Genomic DNA, 22,374 nt, shown 5'->3' with positions numbered 1-22,374 from the left:
CCGGCTCTATGCACACTCACTAGATTATGCCCCCACACTCACACATACTACACTGACACTCCAACACACACTCACTAGATTCTGCCCCCACACTCACACATACTACACTGACACTCCAACACACACTCACTAGATTCTGCCCCCACACTCACACATACTACACTGACACTCCAACACACACTCACTAGATTCTGCCCCCACACTCACACATACTACACTGACACTCCAACACACACTCACTAGATTCTGCCCCCACACTCACACATACTACACTGACACTCCAACACACACTCACTAGATTCTGCCCCCACACTCACACATACTACACTGACACTCCAACACACACTCACACATACTACACTGACACTCCAACACACACTCACACATACTACACTGACACTCCAACACACACTCACTAGATTCTGCCCCCACACTCACACATACTACACTGACACTCCAACACACACTCACACATACTACACTGACACTCCAACACACACTCACACACTACACTGGCACTCCAACACACACTCACTAGACTCTGCCCCCACACTCACACATACTACACTGACACTCCAACACACACTCACACATACTACACTGACACTCCAACACACACTCACTAGATTCTGCCCCCACACTCACACATACTACACTGACACTCCAACACACACTCACTAGATTCTGCCCCCACACTCACACATACTACACTGACACTCCAACACACACTCACTAGATTCTGCCCCCACACTCACACATACTACACTGACACTCCAACACACACTCACTAGATTCTGCCCCCACACTCACACATACTACACTGACACTCCAACACACACTCACTAGATTCTGCCCCCACACTCACACATACTACACTGACACTCCAACACACACTCACTAGATTCTGCCCCCACACTCACACATACTACACTGACACTCCAACACACACTCACACATACTACACTGACACTCCAACACACACTCACTAGATTCTGCCCCCACACTCACACATACTACACTGACACTCCAACACACACTCACACATACTACACTGACACTCCAACACACACTCACTAGACTCTGCCCCCACACTCACACATACTACACTGACACTCCAACACACACTCACACATACTACACTGACACTCCAACACACACTCACTAGATTCTGCCCCCACACTCACACATACTACACTGACACTCCAACACACACTCACTAGACTCTGCCCCCCACACTCACACATACTACACTGACACTCCAACACACACTCACTAGACTCTGCCCCCACACTCACACATACTACACTGACACTCCAACACACACTCACACATACTACACTGACACTCCAACACACACTCACACATACTACACTGACACTCCAACACACACTCACACATACTACACTGACACTCCAACACACACTCACACATACTACACTGACACTCCAACACACACTCACACATACTACACTGACACTCCAACACACACTCACACATACTACACTGACACTCCAACACACACTCACATACTACACTGACACTCCAACACACACTCACACATACTACACTGACACTCCAACACACACTCACACATACTACACTGACACTCCAACACACACTCCAACACACATACTACACTGACACTCCAACACACACTCACACATACTACACTGATGCTCCAACACACACTCACTAGACTCTGCCCCCCACACTCACACATACTACACTGACACTCCAACACACACTCACTAGACTCTGCCCCCCACACTCACACATACTACACTGACACCCCAACACACACTCACTAGATTCTGCCCCCACACTCACACATACTACACTGACATTCCAACACACACTCACACATACTACACTGACACTCCAACACACACTCACACATACTACACTGACACTCCAACACACACTCACTAGATTCTGCCCCCACACTCACACATACTACACTGACACTCCAACACACACTCACTAGATTCTGCCCCCACACTCACACATACTACACTAACACTCCAACACACACTCACTAGATTCTGCCCCCACACTCACACATACTACACTGATGCTCCAACACACACTCACTAGATTCTGCCCCCACACTCACACATACTACACTGACACTCCAACACACACTCACACATACTACACTGACACTCCAACACACACTCACACATACTACACTGACACTCCAACACACACTCACTAGACTCTGCCCCCACACTCACACATACTACACTGACACTCCAACACACACTCACACATACTACACTGACACTCCAACACACACTCACTAGATTCTGCCCCCACACTCACACATACTACACTGATGCTCCAACACACACTCACTAGATTCTGCCCCCACACTCACACATACTACACTGACACTCCAACACACACTCACACATACTACACTGACACTCCAACACACACTCACACATACTACACTGATGCTCCAACACACACTCACTAGACTCTGCCCCCACACTCACACATACTACACTGACACTCCAACACACACTCACACATACTACACTGACACTCCAACACACACTCACTAGATTCTGCCCCCACACTCACACATACTACACTGACACTCCAACACACACTCACTAGATTCTGCCCCCACACTCACACATACTACACTGACACTCCAACACACACTCACTAGATTCTGCCCCCACACTCACACATACTACACTGACACTCCAACACACACTCACTAGATTCTGCCCCCACACTCACACATACTACACTGACACTCCAACACACACTCACTAGATTCTGCCCCCACACTCACACATACTACACTGACACTCCAACACACACTCACTAGATTCTGCCCCCACACTCACACATACTACACTGACACTCCAACACACACTCACTAGATTCTGCCCCCACACTCACACATACTACACTGACACTCCAACACACACTCACACATACTACACTGACACTCCAACACACACTCACACATACTACACTGACACTCCAACACACACTCACTAGATTCTGCCCCCACACTCACACATACTACACTGACACTCCAACACACACTCACACATACTACACTGACACTCCAACACACACTCACACATACTACACTGGCACTCCAACACACACTCACTAGACTCTGCCCCCACACTCACACATACTACACTGACACTCCAACACACACTCACACATACTACACTGACACTCCAACACACACTCACTAGATTCTGCCCCCACACTCACACATACTACACTGACACTCCAACACACACTCACTAGATTCTGCCCCCACACTCACACATACTACACTGACACTCCAACACACACTCACTAGATTCTGCCCCCACACTCACACATACTACACTGACACTCCAACACACACTCACTAGATTCTGCCCCCACACTCACACATACTACACTGACACTCCAACACACACTCACTAGATTCTGCCCCCACACTCACACATACATACTACACTGACACTCCAACACACACTCACACATACTACACTGACACTCCAACACACACTCACTAGATTCTGCCCCCACACTCACACATACTACACTGACACTCCAACACACACTCACACATACTACACTGACACTCCAACACACACTCACTAGACTCTGCCCCCCACACTCACACATACTACACTGACACTCCAACACACACTCACACATACTACACTGACACTCCAACACACACTCACACATACTACACTGACACTCCAACACACACTCACACATACTACACTGACACTCCAACACACACTCACACATACTACACTGACACTCCAACACACACTCACACATACTACACTGACACTCCAACACACACTCACACATACTACACTGACACTCCAACACACACTCACACATACTACACTGACACTCCAACACACACTCACACATACTACACTGACACTCCAACACACACTCACACATACTACACTGACACTCCAACACACACTCACACATACTACACTGACACTCCAACACACACTCACACATACTACACTGATGCTCCAACACACACTCACTAGACTCTGCCCCCCACACTCACACATACTACACTGACACTCCAACACACACTCACTAGACTCTGCCCCCCACACTCACACATACTACACTGACACCCCAACACACACTCACTAGATTCTGCCCCCACACTCACACATACTACACTGACACTCCAACACACACTCACTAGACTCTGCCCCCCACACTCACACATACTACACTGACATTCCAACACACACTCACACATACTACACTGACACTCCAACACACACTCACACATACTACACTGACACTCCAACACACACTCACTAGATTCTGCCCCCACACTCACACATACTACACTGACACTCCAACACACACTCACTAGATTCTGCCCCCACACTCACACATACTACACTGACACTCCAACACACACTCACTAGATTCTGCCCCCACACTCACACATACTACACTGATGCTCCAACACACACTCACTAGATTCTGCCCCCACACTCACACATACTACACTGACACTCCAACACACACTCACACATACTACACTGACACTCCAACACACACTCACACATACTACACTGACACTCCAACACACACTCACTAGACTCTGCCCCCACACTCACACATACTACACTGACACTCCAACACACACTCACTAGACTCTGCCCCCACACTCACACATACTACACTGACACTCCAACACACACTCACACATACTACACTGACACTCCAACACACACTCACTAGACTCTGCCCCCACACTCACACATACTACACTGACACTCCAACACACACTCACTAGACTCTGCCCCCACACTCACACATACTACACTGACACTCCAACACACACTCACTAGATTCTGCCCCCACACTCACACATACTACACTGACACTCCAACACACACTCACACATACTACACTGACACTCCAACACACACTCACTAGACTCTGCCCCCACACTCACACACATACTACACTGACACTCCAACACACACTCACTAGATTCTGCCCCCACACTCACACATACTACACTGACACTCCAACACACACTCACTAGACTCTGCCCCCCACACTCACACATACTACACTGACACTCCAACACACACTCACACATACTACACTGATGCTCCAACACACACTCACTAGACTCTGCCCCCACACTCACACATACTACACTGACACTCCAACACACACTCACACATACTACACTGACACTCCAACACACACTCACACATACTACACTGACACCCCAACACACACTCACTAGATTCTGCCCCCACACTCACACATACTACACTGACACTCCAACACACACTCACACATACTACACTGACACTCCAACACACACTCACACATACTACACTGACACTCCAACACACACTCACTAGACTCTGCCCCCACACTCACACATACTACACTGACACTCCAACACACACTCACTAGACTCTGCCCCCACACTCACACATACTACACTGACACTCCAACACACACTCACACATACTACACTGACACTCCAACACACACTCACTAGACTCTGCCCCCACACTCACACATACTACACTGACACTCCAACACACACTCACTAGACTCTGCCCCCACACTCACACATACTACACTGACACTCCAACACACACTCACTAGATTCTGCCCCCACACTCACACATACTACACTGACACTCCAACACACACTCACACATACTACACTGACACTCCAACACACACTCACTAGACTCTGCCCCCACACTCACACATACTACACTGACACTCCAACACACACTCACTAGATTCTGCCCCCACACTCACACATACTACACTGACACTCCAACACACACTCACTAGACTCTGCCCCCCACACTCACACATACTACACTGACACTCCAACACACACTCACACATACTACACTGATGCTCCAACACACACTCACTAGACTCTGCCCCCACACTCACACATACTACACTGACACTCCAACACACACTCACACATACTACACTGACACTCCAACACACACTCACACATACTACACTGACACCCCAACACACACTCACTAGATTCTGCCCCCACACTCACACATACTACACTGACACTCCAACACACACGCACACATACTACACTGACACTCCAACACACACTCACACATACTACACTGACACTCCAACACACACTCACTAGACTCTGCCCCCCACACTCACACATACTACACTGACACTCCAACACACACTCACACATACTACACTGACACTCCAACACACACTCACACATACTACACTGACACCCCAACACACACTCACTAGATTCTGCCCCCACACTCACACATACTACACTGACACTCCAACACACACTCACTAGATTCTGCCCCCACACTCACACATACTACACTGACACTCCAACACACACTCACTAGATTCTGCCCCCACACTCACACATACTACACTGACACTCCAACACACACTCACTAGATTCTGCCCCCACACTCACACATACTACACTGACACTCCAACACACACTCACTAGACTCTGCCCCCACACTCACACATACTACACTGACACTCCAACACACACTCACTAGATTCTGCCTCCACACTTACACATACTACACTGACACTCCAACACACACTCACACATACTACACTGACACTCCAACACACACTCACACATACTACACTGACACTCCAACACACACTCACACATACTACACTGACACTCCAACACACACTCACACATACTACACTGACACTCCAACACCCACTCACACATACTACACTGACACTCCAACACACACTCACTAGACTCTGCCCCCCACACTCACACATACTACACTGACACTCCAACACACACTCACTAGACTCTGCCCCCACACTCACACATACTACACTGACACTCCAACACACACTCACACATACTACACTGACACTCCAACACACACTCACTAGATTCTGCCCCCACACTCACACATACTACACTGACACTCCAACACACACTCACACATACTACACTGACACTCCAACACACACTCACACATACTACACTGACACTCCAACACACACTCACACATACTACACTGACACTCCAACACACACTCACTAGACTCTGCCCCCACACTCACACATACTACACTGACACTCCAACACACACTCACTACACTCTGCCCCCACACTCACACATACTACACTGACACTCCAACACACACTCACTAGATTCTGCCCCCACACTCACACATACTACACTGACACTCCAACACACACTCACTAGACTCTGCCCCCACACTCACACATACTACACTGACACTCCAACACACACTCACTAGATTCTGCCCCCACACTCACACATACTACACTGACACTCCAACACACACTCACTAGACTCTGCCCCCCACACTCACACATACTACACTGACACTCCAACACACACTCACTAGACTCTACCCCCCACACTCACACATACTACACTGACACTCCAACACACACTCACACATACTACACTGACATTCCAACACACACTCACACATACTACACTGACATTCCAACACACACTCACACATACTACACGGACACTCCAACACACACTCACACATACTACACGGACACTCCAACACACACTCACACATACTACACTGACACTCCAACACACGCTCACACATACTACACAGACACTCCAACACACACTCACACATACTACACTGACACTCCAACACACACTCACACATACTACACGGACACTCCAACACACGCTCACACATAGACACACTTTACATACACTGCTGCTACTCTATTTATTATACACGACATGGCCAAAAGTATGTGGACATCCCTTCAAAGTAGTGGATTCGGCTATTTCAGCCACGCCCGTTGCTGGCAGGTGTATACAATCGAACACATAGCCATGCAATCTCCATGGACAAACATTGGTAGTAGAATGGCCCGTACTGAAGAGCTCAGTGGCTTTCAATGTGGCCGAGCGCTGAAGCCCGTAGCGTGTAAAAAGAAAGGTCTGTCCTCAGTTGCAACACTCACTACTGAGTTCCAAACTGCCTCTGGAAGGAACTTCAGCACAATAGCTGTTTGAAGTGGGTTTCCGTGGCCGAGCAGCGACACACGAACCTAAGCTCACCATGCGCAATTCCGAGCGTCGGCTGGAGTGGTGTAAATCTCGCCGCCATTGGACTCTGGAGCAGTAGAACTGCGTTCTCTGGAGTGATGAATCACGCTTCACAATATGGCAGTCCGACGGACAAATCTGGGTTGGCGGATGCCAGGAGAACGCTACCTCTCCCAATGCATAGTGCCAAATGTAAAGTTTGGTGGGGTAGGAATATTGGTCTGGGGCAGTTCTTCATGGATCGGGCTAGGCCCCTTAGTTCCAGTGAAGGGAAATATTAACGCTACAGCATACAATGACATTCTAGACAATTCTGTGCTTCCAACTTGCAACAGTTTGAGGAAGGCCTTTCCTGTTTCAGCATGACAATGCCCCTGTGCACAAAGCAAGGTCCATCCATACATGGTTTGTCGTGATCAGTGTGGAAAAACTTGACTGGCCTGCACAGAGTCCTGATCTCAACCCCATCGAACACCTTAGAGATTAATTGGAACGCAGACTACAAGTCAGGCCTAATCGCCCAACATCAGTGCCCGACCTCACTAATGCTCTTGTGGCTGAATGGAAGCAAATCCCCACAGCAATGTAATGGAAAGCCTTCCCAGAAGAGTGGAGGCTGTTCTAGCAGCAAAGGGGGGGGGGGGGGGCAACTCAATATTAATGCCCATGATTTTGGAATGAGATGTTCGACGAGCAGGTGTTCACATTCGTTTGGTCATGTAGTGTATATCCTGATTGCCTAGTCACTTTTATCCCTACCTACATGTACATACTGTATTACCTCAACTTCCTCATACCCCTGCACATTGACTGGGTACTAGTACTCCTTGTATACACTGATGGAAAAGTACTAAATAGTCATATGAAGGTGAAAGTCAGTAAAACACTACTTGAGTTAAAGTCTAAAAGGTTTTAAATACACTTAAGTATCAAAAGTAAATGTCATTTCCACAATATACTTAAGTATCAAAAGTAAAAGTATGAATAATAATAATAATTTTATTTTTACAGATAGCCTGGGGCACACTCCAACACTCAGACATAATTTACAAACGAAACATTTTTGTTTCGGGTTATTATCCGCCAGATCAGATGCAGTAGGGATGACCAGAGATGTTCTCTTGATAAGTGTGTGAATTGGAACATGTTCCTCTCCTGCTAAGCATTCAAAATGTAACGAGTACTTTTGGGTGTCAGGGGAAATGTATGGAGTAAAAAAGTACAGTATTTTTTTTAGGAATGTAGTGAAGTAAAAGTAAAATTGTCAAAAATAGTAAAGTAAAGTACAGATACCCCAATTTAAAGTATTTTTACTTAAGTACTCTACACCACTGCTTAAATATAGCCTTGTTACTGTTTCTATTGTGTTACTATTTACTTTTTTCCCACGCACATATTTGTCTTACTTTTATAACTTTGTACCGTTGGGAATGGCCTCCTAAGAAAGTATTCCACTGTAAAGTCTACACCTGTTCAATTCAGCGCACGTGAACAATACAATTTCATTCGATTTTTGTCACCCAGTGGCTTGATATCTGTCCTACTTGTTGTCATGGAGCTTAGTTAGTTCTTACTCATCCATGTCTGTCTGGTGGAAAGAAAGGTTTAAGCCCTGCGACCATGACAAGAAATACCCAGCAAAAGTGATACGTGTATAAAACAAAACAGCCTAGAGGCATCCATCCGTTGACCCACTATAACTCGTTAGAGTGGAGATGTACAGAGACGTGTAGAACTGGATCAAATCAACCTCGGTCCCTTCTTCTATTCCAACAGGCCCTTCTATGAAACATCCCCGGACCGGCTTTCACAGCAGCTGTGTTTGCTGCTACTCCCTCTCACTGATCAGAATGCGACGCGACCGTAACACCGCGTAGCTCTAGGCACTTCTCATTGTGCCTTGAAGAATCCCCAACCAGCAGTCCCTGATCGACATCCTTATAATGCTGCCTCCTCGGCATACAGGCCTTGATTGACAGCCTGGTGGATGTTCAGAAACATCCACCCGGCCTGGTTCACAGGGACACAGAGGCCCAACTGAACGTCCAGCCGCTGCCTTGACACAGAGCGGAGGGAAGAGGAGATGCGATCAAAGAAGCCCGGGAAGAGAGAGGCAGACCCAGATCACTCTAACAGGAATCACTTCTGGCTGGCGTTTTATACCCACGACAGGTTACATGGGGAGCTCTGTTCTCTTTCATGCTCGCTGTTAAAAGGCTGTCAAACCACCGCCTCTTGTACAGCTAGCTGTGTGCCTTGCCGCTCAGATAACACACTTGTCGCAGACACACGCACACTTGTCGCAGACACACGCACACTTGCGAAACACACACACACACACACACACACAAACGTGCAGGAGAGTACCATCACCCATTTACACACATGCATATCTGAGTCTCAGCCACTAAGATATCCCTCTCTCTCTCTCTCTCTCTCTCTCTCTCTCTCTCTCTCTCTCTCTCTCTCTCTCTCTCTCTCTCTCTCTCTCTCTCTCTCTCTCTCTCTCTCTCTCTCTCTCTCTCTCTCTCTTGTGCTCCTCTATTCCACAGGATGTTGGTTGCCGAGGCCCCCTTTCATGTAACAGAATAATGCGTACAGATTTCAGACCAGGGTTTAGTTCATTAGTGTACTGTATCATTCTGGAGTAGCTCCTGGCACTGCCGGGCCAGCTCGTTAAAACCCATGGCTAATATGGGAAGAGTGACTCATTGTGTTGCTTGACAACACAACTTAATATCTTACTTTGGACATGGCTGATTCATGCCGAACGCTGACAGCAACATGAGAGAGTGAGAAGAAGAGGGAAGAGAGGAGCCAGACGGACGGACCACAACACAGTTGTTTCAGAGCATCCCACTGGGCACACACTGGTTGAATCAACATCGCAAATGCCACGTCATTTCAATGAAATGACATTAAACCAATGTGGAATGGACATTGAGTTGACATCGGAGCCCAGTGGGACGAGGCATTTAGACGGGACGCAATTTCACGTGACTGTATATGAGAGAGCCTGAAGTGTATTATGAGTTTGTTTCCATTCCCAGTAGTTTGGAACGAAGCATTTAGCGTCACTTTGCATTTGTTCATCAGTGGAATAAACATACTCTCGCCACTTTCATGGGAGTAAATAACTCGACAAGGAGGAAGTAGAAATTCTCCGGCATGAAAAGCAGCACCACACGTTATTCCATCATCTCATCCAAACTGCTCTCGCACATCAACGAACATCTGCGTAGCCTGGCGCTAAAATACAAGCGGTTCTATTTTTTCTGACGCTTGACGAGCTGCAAGTCCCACTTCTCCCATCTCCTCATTGGTTTTTAGGAGCATATACCCACGTGGGTGATTGAAAGATGACCTGAGGTCCACACTCCAGTCCAGTTGGTGGTGGTAATGCACCTTAAAGTTGGTTGCCAACCGCCATATAAAGTCCACAGAAGAAGCCTTGAAGGAGGAGAGATTACTTGAAACTAACTCGGTTTCCCCTTTTGATCTGTGGATTAATTGTGGGAGCAGAGAACACATGAGTTGGTGTGACTCAAAATGGGTCCAAATTCTACAAAGATACAAGAAAAAAAAGGACCTTGTGCATTTCAGGTAAGATAACAACCCAATGTTTATACCCCAGGACAAATTAGCCAGCGACAGCAAGCTAGCTAGCTAAATGCCCATGAGTGTTTCATGTACTGCATTTCGACCTGTCCCCAAATTAATACAGTTGGTTCAGAGATTGTTTTGATATTTCAACCGACGTGTCCTTTTCTGCAGGTGCATGGTAAGAGTTGAAGAAGATGAGGAAAAGTAAGAAACGCTCACACTGCTCTTTAATAAGCTTTACATATAGACCTCGAGGCCTTTGTCAGAGCTGATGAAGGACTTGAGGCCGACACGTAAATCTTATTAAAGAGCAGTGATACTATCAAGAGCAGTGTGAGGGTTTCCTATTTTTTCCAACCTGCGTATCCTGATCGCGTCTGGTGGCGCACAGGGACACACACACGACAGCATGTAAGGAGTCTGGTTCCACTTCACACTATATACAGTTGAAGTCGGAAGTTTACATACACTTAGGTTGGAGTCATTAAAACTCATTTTTCATCCACTCCACAAATTTCTTGTTAACAAAGTACCGTTTTGGCAAGTCGGTTAGGACATCTACTTTGTGCATGACACAAGTCATTTTTTCAACAATTGTTTACAGACAGATTATTTCACTTATAATTCACTGTATCACAATTCCAGTGGGTCAGAAGTTTACATACACTAAGTTGACTGTGCCTTTACAGAGCTTGGAAAAGTCCAGAAAATCATGCCATGGCTTTAGAAGCTTCTGATAGACTAATTGACATCATTTGAGTGAATTGGAGGTGTACCTGTGGATGTATTTCACAGCCTACCTTCAAACTCAGTGTCTCTTTGCTTGACATCATGGGAAAATCAAAAGAAATCAGCCAAGACCTCATTAAAAAAAATAACATAACCTGACAGGCCGCTCAGCAAGGAAGAAGCCACTGCTCCAAAACCACCATAAAAAAGCCAGACTACGGTTTGCAACTGCACATGGGGACAAAGATCATACTTTTTGGAGAAATGTCCTCTGGTCTGATGAAACAAAAATAAAACTGTTTGGCCATAATGACCATCGTTATGTTTGGAGGAAAAAGGGGGTGGCTTGCAAGCCGAAGAACACCATCCCAACCGTGAAGCACGGGGGTGGCAGCATCATGTTGTGGGGATGCATTGCTGCAGGAGGGACTGGTGCATTTGACAAAATAGATGGCATCACAAGGAAGGAGAATTATGTGGATATATTGAAGCAAACTCTCAAGACACCAGTCAGGAAGTTAAAGCTTGGCCGCAAATGGGTCTTCCAAATGGACAATGACCCTAAGTATACTTCCAAAGTTTTGGCAAAATGGCTTAAGGACAACAAAGTCAAGGTATTGGAGTGGCCATCACAAAGCCCTGAACTCAATCCCATAGAACATTTGTGGGCAGAACTGAAAAAGTGTGTGCGAGCAAGGAGGCCTACAAACCTGACTCAGTTACACCAGCTCTGTCAGGAGGAATGGGACAAAATTCACCTAACTTATTGTGGGAAGCTTGTGGAAGGCTACCTGAAACGTTTGACTCAAGTTAAACAATTTAAAGGCAATGCTACCAAATACTAATTGAGTGTATGTAAACTTCTGACCCGCTGGGAATGTGATGAAAGAAATAAAAGCTGAAATAGATCATTCTCTCTACTATTTTTTACTAGGATTAAATGTCAGGAATTGTGAAAAACTGGGTTTAAATGTAGTTGGCTAAGGTGTATGTAAACTTCCGACTTCAACTGTATGAATCCCTAGTGGAGTTGATTCAGAATTGATTCAACTAATGTCGATGAAATTAAATAGATTAACTGTTTTTTATGTAGTTTTATGAGCCTTGTGTTCTTAAATGACCAGAAAATGACTCCCTTCTATCCTTCCTCTGTTCTATCCTTCCTCTGTTCTCTCCTCCCTCTGTTCTCTCCTCCCTCTGTTCTCTCCTCCCTCTGTTCTATCCTTCCTCTGTTCTCTCCTTCCTCTGTTCTCTCCTCCCTCTGTTCTCTCCTTCCTCTGTTCTCCTCCCTGTGTTCTCTCCTCCCTCTGTTCTCTCCTCCCTCTGTTCTCTCCTTCCTCTGTTCTCTCCTTCGCCTGTTCTCTCCTTCACCTGTTCTCTCCTTCGCCTGTTCTAATATAATTTAATAAGATATGCCATTTAGCAGACGCTTTTATCCAAAGCGACTTACAGTCATGTGTGCATACATTCTACGTATGGGTGGTCCCGGGAATTGAACCCACTACCCTGGCGTTACAAGCGCCATGCTCTACCAACTGAGCTACAGAAGGACCATACTGTTCTCTCCTTCCTTTGTTCTCTCCTTCCTCTGTTCTCTCCTTCCTCTGTTCTCTCCTCCCTCTGTTCTATCCTTCGCCGGTTCTCTCCTTCGCCTGTTCTCTCCGCCTGTTCTCTCCTTCTGTTCTCTCCATCCTCTGTTCTCTCCACCTTCTGTTCTCTCCATCCTCTGTTCTCTCCACCTTCTGTTCTCTCCACCTTCTGTTCTCTCCATCCTCTGTTCTCTCCATCCTCTGTTCTCTCCTCCCTCTGTTCTCTCCATCCTCTGTTCTCTCCACCTTCTGTTCTCTCCTTCCTCTGTTCTCTCCTTCCTCTGTTCTCTCCTCCCTCTGTTCTATCCTCCGCCGGTTCTCTCCATCCTCTGTTCTCTCCATCCTCTGTTCTCTCCACCCTCTGTTCTCTCCACCCTCTGTTCTCTCCATCCTCTGTTCTCTCCATCCTCTGTTCTCTCCATCCTCTGTTCTCTCCATCCTCTGTTCTCTCCATCCTCTGTTCTCATCTCCCTCTGTTCTCTCCTTCCTCTGTTCTATCCTCACTCTGTTCTCCTTCCTGTGTTCTCATCTCCCTCTGTTCTCTCCTTCCTCTGTTCTCTCCTCCCTCTGTTCTCTCCATCCTCTGTTCTCATCTCCCTCTGTTCTCTCCTTCCTCTGTTCTATCCTCACTCTGTTCTCCTTCCTGTGTTCTCATCTCCCTCTGTTCTCTCCTTCCTCTGTTCTCTCCTCCCTCTGTTCTCTCCATCCTCTGTTCTCTCCTTCCTGTGTTCTCATCTCCCTCTGTTCTCTCCACCTTCTGTTCTCTCCATCCTCTGTTCTCTCCATCCTCTGTTCTCTCCATCCTCTGTTCTCTCCACCTTCTGTTCTCTCCATCCTCTGTTCTCTCCTACCTCTGTTCTCATCTCCCTCTGTTCTCTCCTTCCTCTGTTCTATCCTCCCTCTGTTCTCCTTCCTGTGTTCTCATCTCCCTCTGTTCTCTCCTTCCTCTGTTCTATCCTCCCTCTGTTCTCTCCATCCTCTGTTCTCTCCTACCTCTGTTCTCATCTCCCTCTGTTCTCTCCTTCCTCTGTTCTATCCTCCCTCTGTTCTCCTTCCTGTGTTCTCTCCTTCCTCTGTTCTCTCCTTCCTCTGTTCTATCCTCCCTCTGTTCTCCTTCCTGTGTTCTATCCTCCCTCTGTTCTCATCTCCCTCTGTTCTCTCATTCCTCTGTTCTATCCTCCCTCTGTTCTCCTTCCTGTGTTCTCTCCTCCCTCTGTTCTCACCTTCCTCTGTTCTCCTCTGTTCTCACCTTCGCCTGTTCTCTCCTTCGTCTGTTCTCTCCTTCCTCTGTTCTCTCCTTCGCCTGTTCTCTCCTTCCTCTGTTCTCTCCTCCCTCTGTTCTCTCCTCCCTCTGTTCTCTCCTTCGCCTGTTCTCTCCTTCGCCTGTTCTCTCCATCCTCTGTTCTCTCCTTCCTCTGTTCTCTCCTTCCTTTGTTCTCTCCTTCCTCTGTTCTCTCCTCCCTCTGTTCTCTCCTTCGCCTGTTCTCTCCTTCGCCTGTTCTCACCTTCGCCTGTTCTCTCCTTCCTTTGTTCTCTCCTTCCTCTGTTCTCTCCTCCCTCTGTTCTCTCCTTCGCCTGTTCTCTCCTTCGCCTGTTCTCTCCTTCGCCTGTTCTCTCCTTCCTTTGTTCTCTCCTTCCTCTGTTCTCTCCTCCCTCTGTTCTATCATTCGCCTGTTCTCTCCTTCGCCTGTTCTCTCCTTCCTCTGTTCTCTCCTTCCTCTGTTCTCTCCATCCTCTGTTCTCTCCTTCCTCTGTTCTCTCCACCTTCTGTTCTCTCCATCCTCTGTTCTCTCCATCCTCTGTTCTCTCCTTCCTCTGTTCTCTCCATCCTCTGTTCTCTCCATCCTCTGCTCTCTCCTTCTGTTCTCTCCTTCTGTTCTCTCCATCCTCTGCTCTCTCCTTCTGTTCTCTCCTTCTGTTCTCTCCTTCTGTTCTCTCCTTCTGTTCTCTCCTTCTGTTCTCTCCTTCTGTTCTCTCCATCCTCTGCTCTCTCCTTCTGTTCTCTCCTTCTGTTCTCTCCTTCCTCTGTTCTCTCCTTCCTCTGTTCTCTCCACCTTCTGCTCTCTCCACCTTCTGTTCTCTCCATCCTGTTCTCTCCTTCTGTTCTCTCCTTCCTCTGTTCTCTCCATCCTCTGCTCTCTCCTTCTGTTCTCTCCTTCTGTTCTCTCCATCTTTGTTCTCTCCATCCTCTGTCCTCTCCTTCCCCTGTTCTCTCCTTCCTCTCGTTACTCCTGCTCTTTTTCGTTTCCTTTTGCTCTTCAAATGTTTTCCCTTTCTCTCTTGCTCTTTCTCTCCAACCATCTCTCTCTTTCTCCATCTCTCTTTCTCCATCTCGCCCTTTCCCTCCATTTATTTCCCTCTGCCTCGCTCTCTCTCCTCACTCTCTCACCCTCCATCTCTCTCTGCCTTGTTGCTCATTTTTAAATCTATGAATTTCTGAACATCATTTCACTGGTTTTTCCTGAGCCTCGGGTGGACATTCTCATTCCATCCCTTCTCTTTTTTCACCTCGTTTGCTCTGCTCCCTCCTGAGTGAGCAGTGGAGATGGGATGTGAGGTGACAGTGTGGTCCAGGAGGTTAGGCCAACAGGGGGGTGGGAATGAAGGGCACGATGGGCACACAGGCATGGGGAGGGGAGAGGCGTGGGCACTGCACTACACTGAGCTCACAGGGCACCCCTGCCAAAACGGTCCGGAAGGTCAGTGCCAGTCCAATTTCATTCCCACACACGGCATGACTACGGGGCATGTTGTGATACAGTACCTTTCCCCTTTAAGGGTCCATGCTACAGAATTAGCCATGCTGCCTGTCCCTTTAAGAGGCTGTGCTGTGATGCTCGGGGTTACTGTGCCTTCTCCTGTAAGACACCGTGTTGTTAAAATCTATCCTCAACTGTCCATTCAAGAGGCTTGGCTGGTGAAAACAGCAGCACTTTTGCCTTGAGGGCACCTTTGAGGGCAGCACAGACAGAAGGAGAGAGGAGTAGTCTACAGCCTTCCTCCACCACAACGCCCTGCACTCTCTCTCTATCTCCCTCTCCCTCTCTATCTCACTCTCTCTCATACACTCTCTCCCTCTCCCTCTCTATATCCCTCTCCCTCTCTCTCATACACTCTCTCCCTCTCCCTCTCCATCTCCCTCTCCCTCTCTCTCATACACTCTCTCCCTCTCCCTCTCCCTCTCTCTCTCCCTCTCCCTCTCTCTCATACACTCTCTCCCTCTCCCTCTCCATCTCCCTCTCCCTCTCTCTCATACACTCTCTCCCTCTCCCTCTCCATCTCCCTCTCCCTCTCTCTCATACACTCTCTCCCTCTCCCTCTCCATCTCCCCTCTCCCTCTCCCTCTCCATCTCCCTCTCCCTCTCTCTCATACACTCTCTCTCAATTCAATTAAATTTCAGTTCAATTTAAGGACTTTATTGGCATAGGAAACACATGTTAACATTGCCAAGGCAAGTGAAGTAGATAATAAACAAAAGTGAAATAAACAATCAAAATGAACAGTAAACATTACACTCACAGACGTTCCAAAAGAATAAAGACATCTCTCTCTCTCTCTCTCGCTCTCGTTCTCTCATCCCCCCTCAGAGCAGTATGGCTCTGTGGCTCCACTCTTCCTGTAGGTTTTAGAGCTCCTCTATGTGTGCATCTCTGCACTGTGTGTGTGTGTGTGTGTGTGTTTACCCTCAGTGTGTGAACATGCAGCGTGCAAATGTTCGTGAACTCTAACCTCTAATTCCCTTCAGAGAACATTCGCCGACAACATTACAGAGAACGCAACAACAAAGCTCTAATAGAATGAATACAAAACTCTGATCATCAAACGCATATCTGGTTAGGTATAATGGCACTTTCACAGTGTCCTGCACATGTGAATGCGCAGGCGATTTGAGCCAAACAAGCAATGAACTGCTTTGTTAGACAGCCTAATAAAGCAGAATCTCGTTCGTTTTTTTTACAAATCACATTTTTCGGGTTCAGTTCAAACAGTGAATCTATCCTGCTCCGTAACATGGTAGGCTTTCTGAAATATCCAATCTGATTTGGAATATCTTCTCTCTGCTCTCTCTTGGAGGGGGGGGGGTATTGAGACTCGGCACCGGGTGCGTGAAACAAACCAGTCAGAGGGCGGCATGTGATGGAAATAATTGTCTCCCCTCAACGGTCACCTCTAAAACACTCCCCCCTCCTCCTCCTCTGGATCTTTCCCTTCAGTCGCTAGAATAGCACAACTATCTTCAAGGGCATTTCGTTCCCTTGGTAAACCCTCGAACCCTTTAAGAAGATATGAAACTAACCCCTCCAGCATGTTCCTATATGGAAATAACTACCCCCTCCCGGAATGTCTCCTCTCTGTCGGGTGCGGCAGGAGCATCATCTTACCTCCAGGGCTCTCCTCTTGCTAGTGAGCAGCTTGGCGATGTCTCGTGCCACCCTCTCCACCAGGTCCTTGGGATTGTTCCTCTTGATGTCAAACTGGCTCTTCTTCTCATTGTAAATCTACAAAAGGGAACACAGGAGTCAAAGGTCAGTTCAAAATGGCTGTCAGTTGATGAACTGGGTCATAGGAGCCCATGTTTATTTTGAACGTGGCACGAAAACACTGGCCATTGCTATGCTGTCCATTTTCAACATAGTATATACTTGGCAGGTCATTTACTATAGCTAATAGGACAGAACTGTCCTTTATCGAACAGTGTAACAGGTCAAACAGGTTTGTGGGGTGATATCAAGTCAGCCACTAACTACAAACACAAGCTAAATATCCACGATCCATTAGTGGAAAGGGATGACAAATACAATAGGGAGAGACAAAGACGGAGGCTTGTGACCAGGGGTACAGACAGCCAACCAGAAGCCCGAATCATGACAGATGTTTGGCCACACAGAGAGGCTGTGTACAACCTCATGGGCTCTGGCCAAAAGCAGTGCTACCATATAGGCTATGGGGATGTCGTATTCCAATTCAGAACCAGCCAGAAAAAAAATGCACTTGGGAAGATTATCCTCCTCTCCCAGAATCTTCTGTTTCACCTGACTCAGCCGTCCTCAGCAGCAGTCCTGGGTCGGGGCTCTGGCAGGCAAACAGACAAAACAGGCTCTGTGGTCCACAGCAGGCCACAACCCTGGGGTTTAACACTGAGCCTGATTGCCCTATAAGACAGTGCACTGCTCGTCAACAAGACACACACTCACACCGCAAAACCACCCTCACTATGCGTTGGCGGGTTTGTAGTAGGGACTATTTTGTGAACACGTTTCATGTCACCTGTTATGTGATTAGGCTGTGATTAGGCTGTGTACAGTACATGTGTGTGTATTATGGAGCAGCCCCATTGCCTCCTTCAAGGCCATGTGTGGGAATGTGCTTTACATACACTCTCTTGATTGGTGCATTAATCAAAGTGAAACACACGCACATAAGTCTGATTTACTTCCTCTGTTACTTCCTGAAAAGGGGTGGACGGGTAATATAGATCTATCGCTGACATGAGCTATTTTTCTGGTGAGATTTACGTGTTTGGTGTGCAGTGATTAGAAGAGGAAAATGCCAGCCTCCATCACCCATGATCTATCTTTGTCAGGCTAAAAGGTGGGTGGGCAGAGAGCCAGCCAGTGGCAGTCTCCTCTCCCTCCCCTGGGCCTCATGGAGATGAGCCAAGAACAGGCACCGGCCATGCCAACTAAACACTTTAGCTAGATTACCTATAGTGGTCTTGTGTCTGTCCCCTGATAGATTACTGTTAGGTTACAAAGGCAGCCATTTTATGGTCAAGGAGATTTTGTATTGAACCTGGATTTAACCAGAAAGTCCCATTGAGGTCAGACGAGCTCTTTCCCAAGGAAGATCTGAACATACTGCTCATTCAAGGGTTTTTCTTTATTTGTACTATTTGCTACATTGTAGAGTAATAGTGAAGACATCAAAACTAGGAAATAACACACATGGAATCATGTAGTAACCAAAGAAGTTTGAAACAAATCTAAATATATTTTATACTTGAGATTCTTCAAAGTAGTCACCCCTTGCCTTGATGACAGCTTTGCACACTATTGGCATTCTCTCAACCAGATTCATGAGGTAGTCACCTGGAATGCATTTCAATTAACAGGTGTGCCTTGTTAAAAGTTAATTTATGGAATGTCCTTACTTTCCTTATTAATGTGTTTGAACCAATCAGTTGTGTTGTATGGGTGGTATACAGACGACAGCCCTATTTGGTAAAAGACTAAGTCCATATTATGGCAAGAACAGCTCAAATAAGCAAAGACAAATGACAGTCCAGCATTACTTTAAGACATGAAGGTCAGTTAATACGGAAAATGTAAAGAACTTTGAATGTTTCTTGAAGTACAATCGCAAAAACCATCATGCCTATGATGAACCTGGCTCTCATGAGGATCGCAACAGGAAAGGAAGAATCAGAGTTACCTCTGCTGCAGATAAGTTCATTAGAGTTACCAGCACCGCAGATTGCAGCCCAAATAAATGCGTCACAGAGTTCAAGTAACAGACACATCTCAACATCAATTGTTCAGAGGAGACTGCGTGAATCAGGCATTCATTTAAAAAAAACATTATTTCACCTTTATTTAACCAGGTAGGCTAGTTGAGAACGAGTTCTCATTTGCAACTGTGACTTGGCCAAGATATAGGGTAGCAATTTGACACATACAACAACACAGAGTTAAACATGGAATAAACAAAACATACAGTCAATAATACAGTAGAACAAAAGAAAACAAAAAGTCTGTATACAAAAAGTCTGTATGCCATGGTGGCGAAGTAATTACAATATAGCAATTAAACACTGGAATGGTAGATCGGCAGAAGATGAATGTGCAGGTAGAGATACTGGGGTGCAAAGGAACAAAATAAATAAATACCAGTATGGGGATGAGGTAGGTACTGTAGATAGATGGGCTGATTACAGATGGGTTATGTACAGGTGCAGTGATCTGTAAGCTGCTCTGAAAGCTGGTGCTTAAAGCTAGTGAGGGAGATGTGAGTCTCCAGCTTCAGAGATTTTTGCAATTCGTTCCAGTCATGGGCAGCAGAGAACTGGAAGGAAAGACGACCAAAGGAGGAATTGGCTTTGGGGGTGACCAGTGAGATATACCTGCTGGAGCGCATGCTGCGAGTGGATGCTTCCATGGTGACCAGTGAGCTGAGATAAAGCAGGGCTTTACCTAACAGAGACTTGTAGATAACCTGTAGCCAGTGGGTTTGGCGACGAGTATGAAGCGAGGGCCAACCAACGAGAGCGTACAGGTCGCAATGGTGGGTAGTGTATGGGGCTTTGGTGACAAAACGGATGGCCCTGTGATAGACTGCATCCAGTTTGTTGAGTAGAGTGTTGGAGGCTATTTTATAGATGACATCACCGATGTCGAGGATCGGTAGAATGGTCAGTTTTACGAGGGTGTGTTTGGCAGAATGAGTGAAGGATGCTTTGTTGCGATATAGGAAGCCGATTCTAGATTTTATTTTGGATTGGAGATGCTTAATATGAGTCTGGAAGGAGAGTTTACAGTCTAACCAGACTCCCAGGTATTTGTAGTTGTCCACGTATTCTAAGTCAGAACCGTCCAGGGTAGTGATGCTGGACGGGTGAGCAGGTGCGGGCAGCGATCGGTTGAATAGCATGCATTTAGTTTTCCTTGCGTTTAAGAGCAGTTGGAAGCCACGGAAGGAGAGTTGTATGGCATTGAAGCTCGTCTAGGGGGTTAGTTAACACAGTGTCCAAGGAGGAGCCAGAAGTATACAGAATCGTATCGTCTGCGTAGAGGTGGATCAGAGAATCACCAGCAGCAAGAGCGACATCATTGATGTATACAGAAAAGAGGGTCGGCCCGAGAATTGAACCCTGGACGAACAGGCCCTCTGATTTGACACACTGAACTATATCAGAGAAGTAGTTGGTGAACCAGGCGAGGCAATCATTAAGAAACCAAGGCTGTCGTTTAGAACCTTGAGCGTGGCTGAGGTCCACCCATAACCAGCTCTGAAACGAGATTGCATAGCAGAGAAGGTATGGTGGGATTCGAAATGGTTAGTAATCTGGTTGTTAACTTGGCTTTCGAAGACCTTAGAAAGACAGGGTAGGATAGATATAGGTCTGTAGCAGTTTGGGTCTAGAGTGTCACCCCCTTTGAAGAGGGGGATGACCACAGCAGCTTTCCAATCTTTGGGAATCTCAGACAATACGAAAGAGAGGTTGAACAGGCTAGTAAATAGGGGTTGCAACCATTTCGGCAGATAATTTTAGAAAGAGAGGGTCCAGATTGTCTAGCCCGGCTGATTTGTAGGGGTCTGGATTTTGTAGCTCTTTCAGAACA

At 46.8% G+C, this 22,374-nt stretch overlaps 1 protein-coding gene across 2 annotated transcripts in view; it reads right to left on the bottom strand.

Moving 5' to 3' along the window:
* The window catches only part of LOC124031552 (voltage-dependent calcium channel subunit alpha-2/delta-2-like), a 302,484-nt gene that overhangs the window by 231,712 nt on the left and 48,398 nt on the right, over window positions 1-22,374 (bottom strand). For both annotated transcript variants that reach the window (XM_046342944.1, XM_046342945.1), the window contains exon 3: window positions 18,418-18,534. In XM_046342944.1, the coding sequence (XP_046198900.1) occupies window positions 18,418-18,534 (117 nt within the window). The remainder of the gene's footprint in view (window positions 1-18,417; window positions 18,535-22,374) is intronic.

The sequence above is a fragment of the Oncorhynchus gorbuscha genome, linkage group LG03 (assembly GCF_021184085.1).
Source record: "Oncorhynchus gorbuscha isolate QuinsamMale2020 ecotype Even-year linkage group LG03, OgorEven_v1.0, whole genome shotgun sequence".
Taxonomy (NCBI): domain Eukaryota; kingdom Metazoa; phylum Chordata; class Actinopteri; order Salmoniformes; family Salmonidae; genus Oncorhynchus; species Oncorhynchus gorbuscha.
Note: the sequence above shows the minus strand (reverse complement) of the source record. Positions and strands in the feature narration are given on the sequence as shown.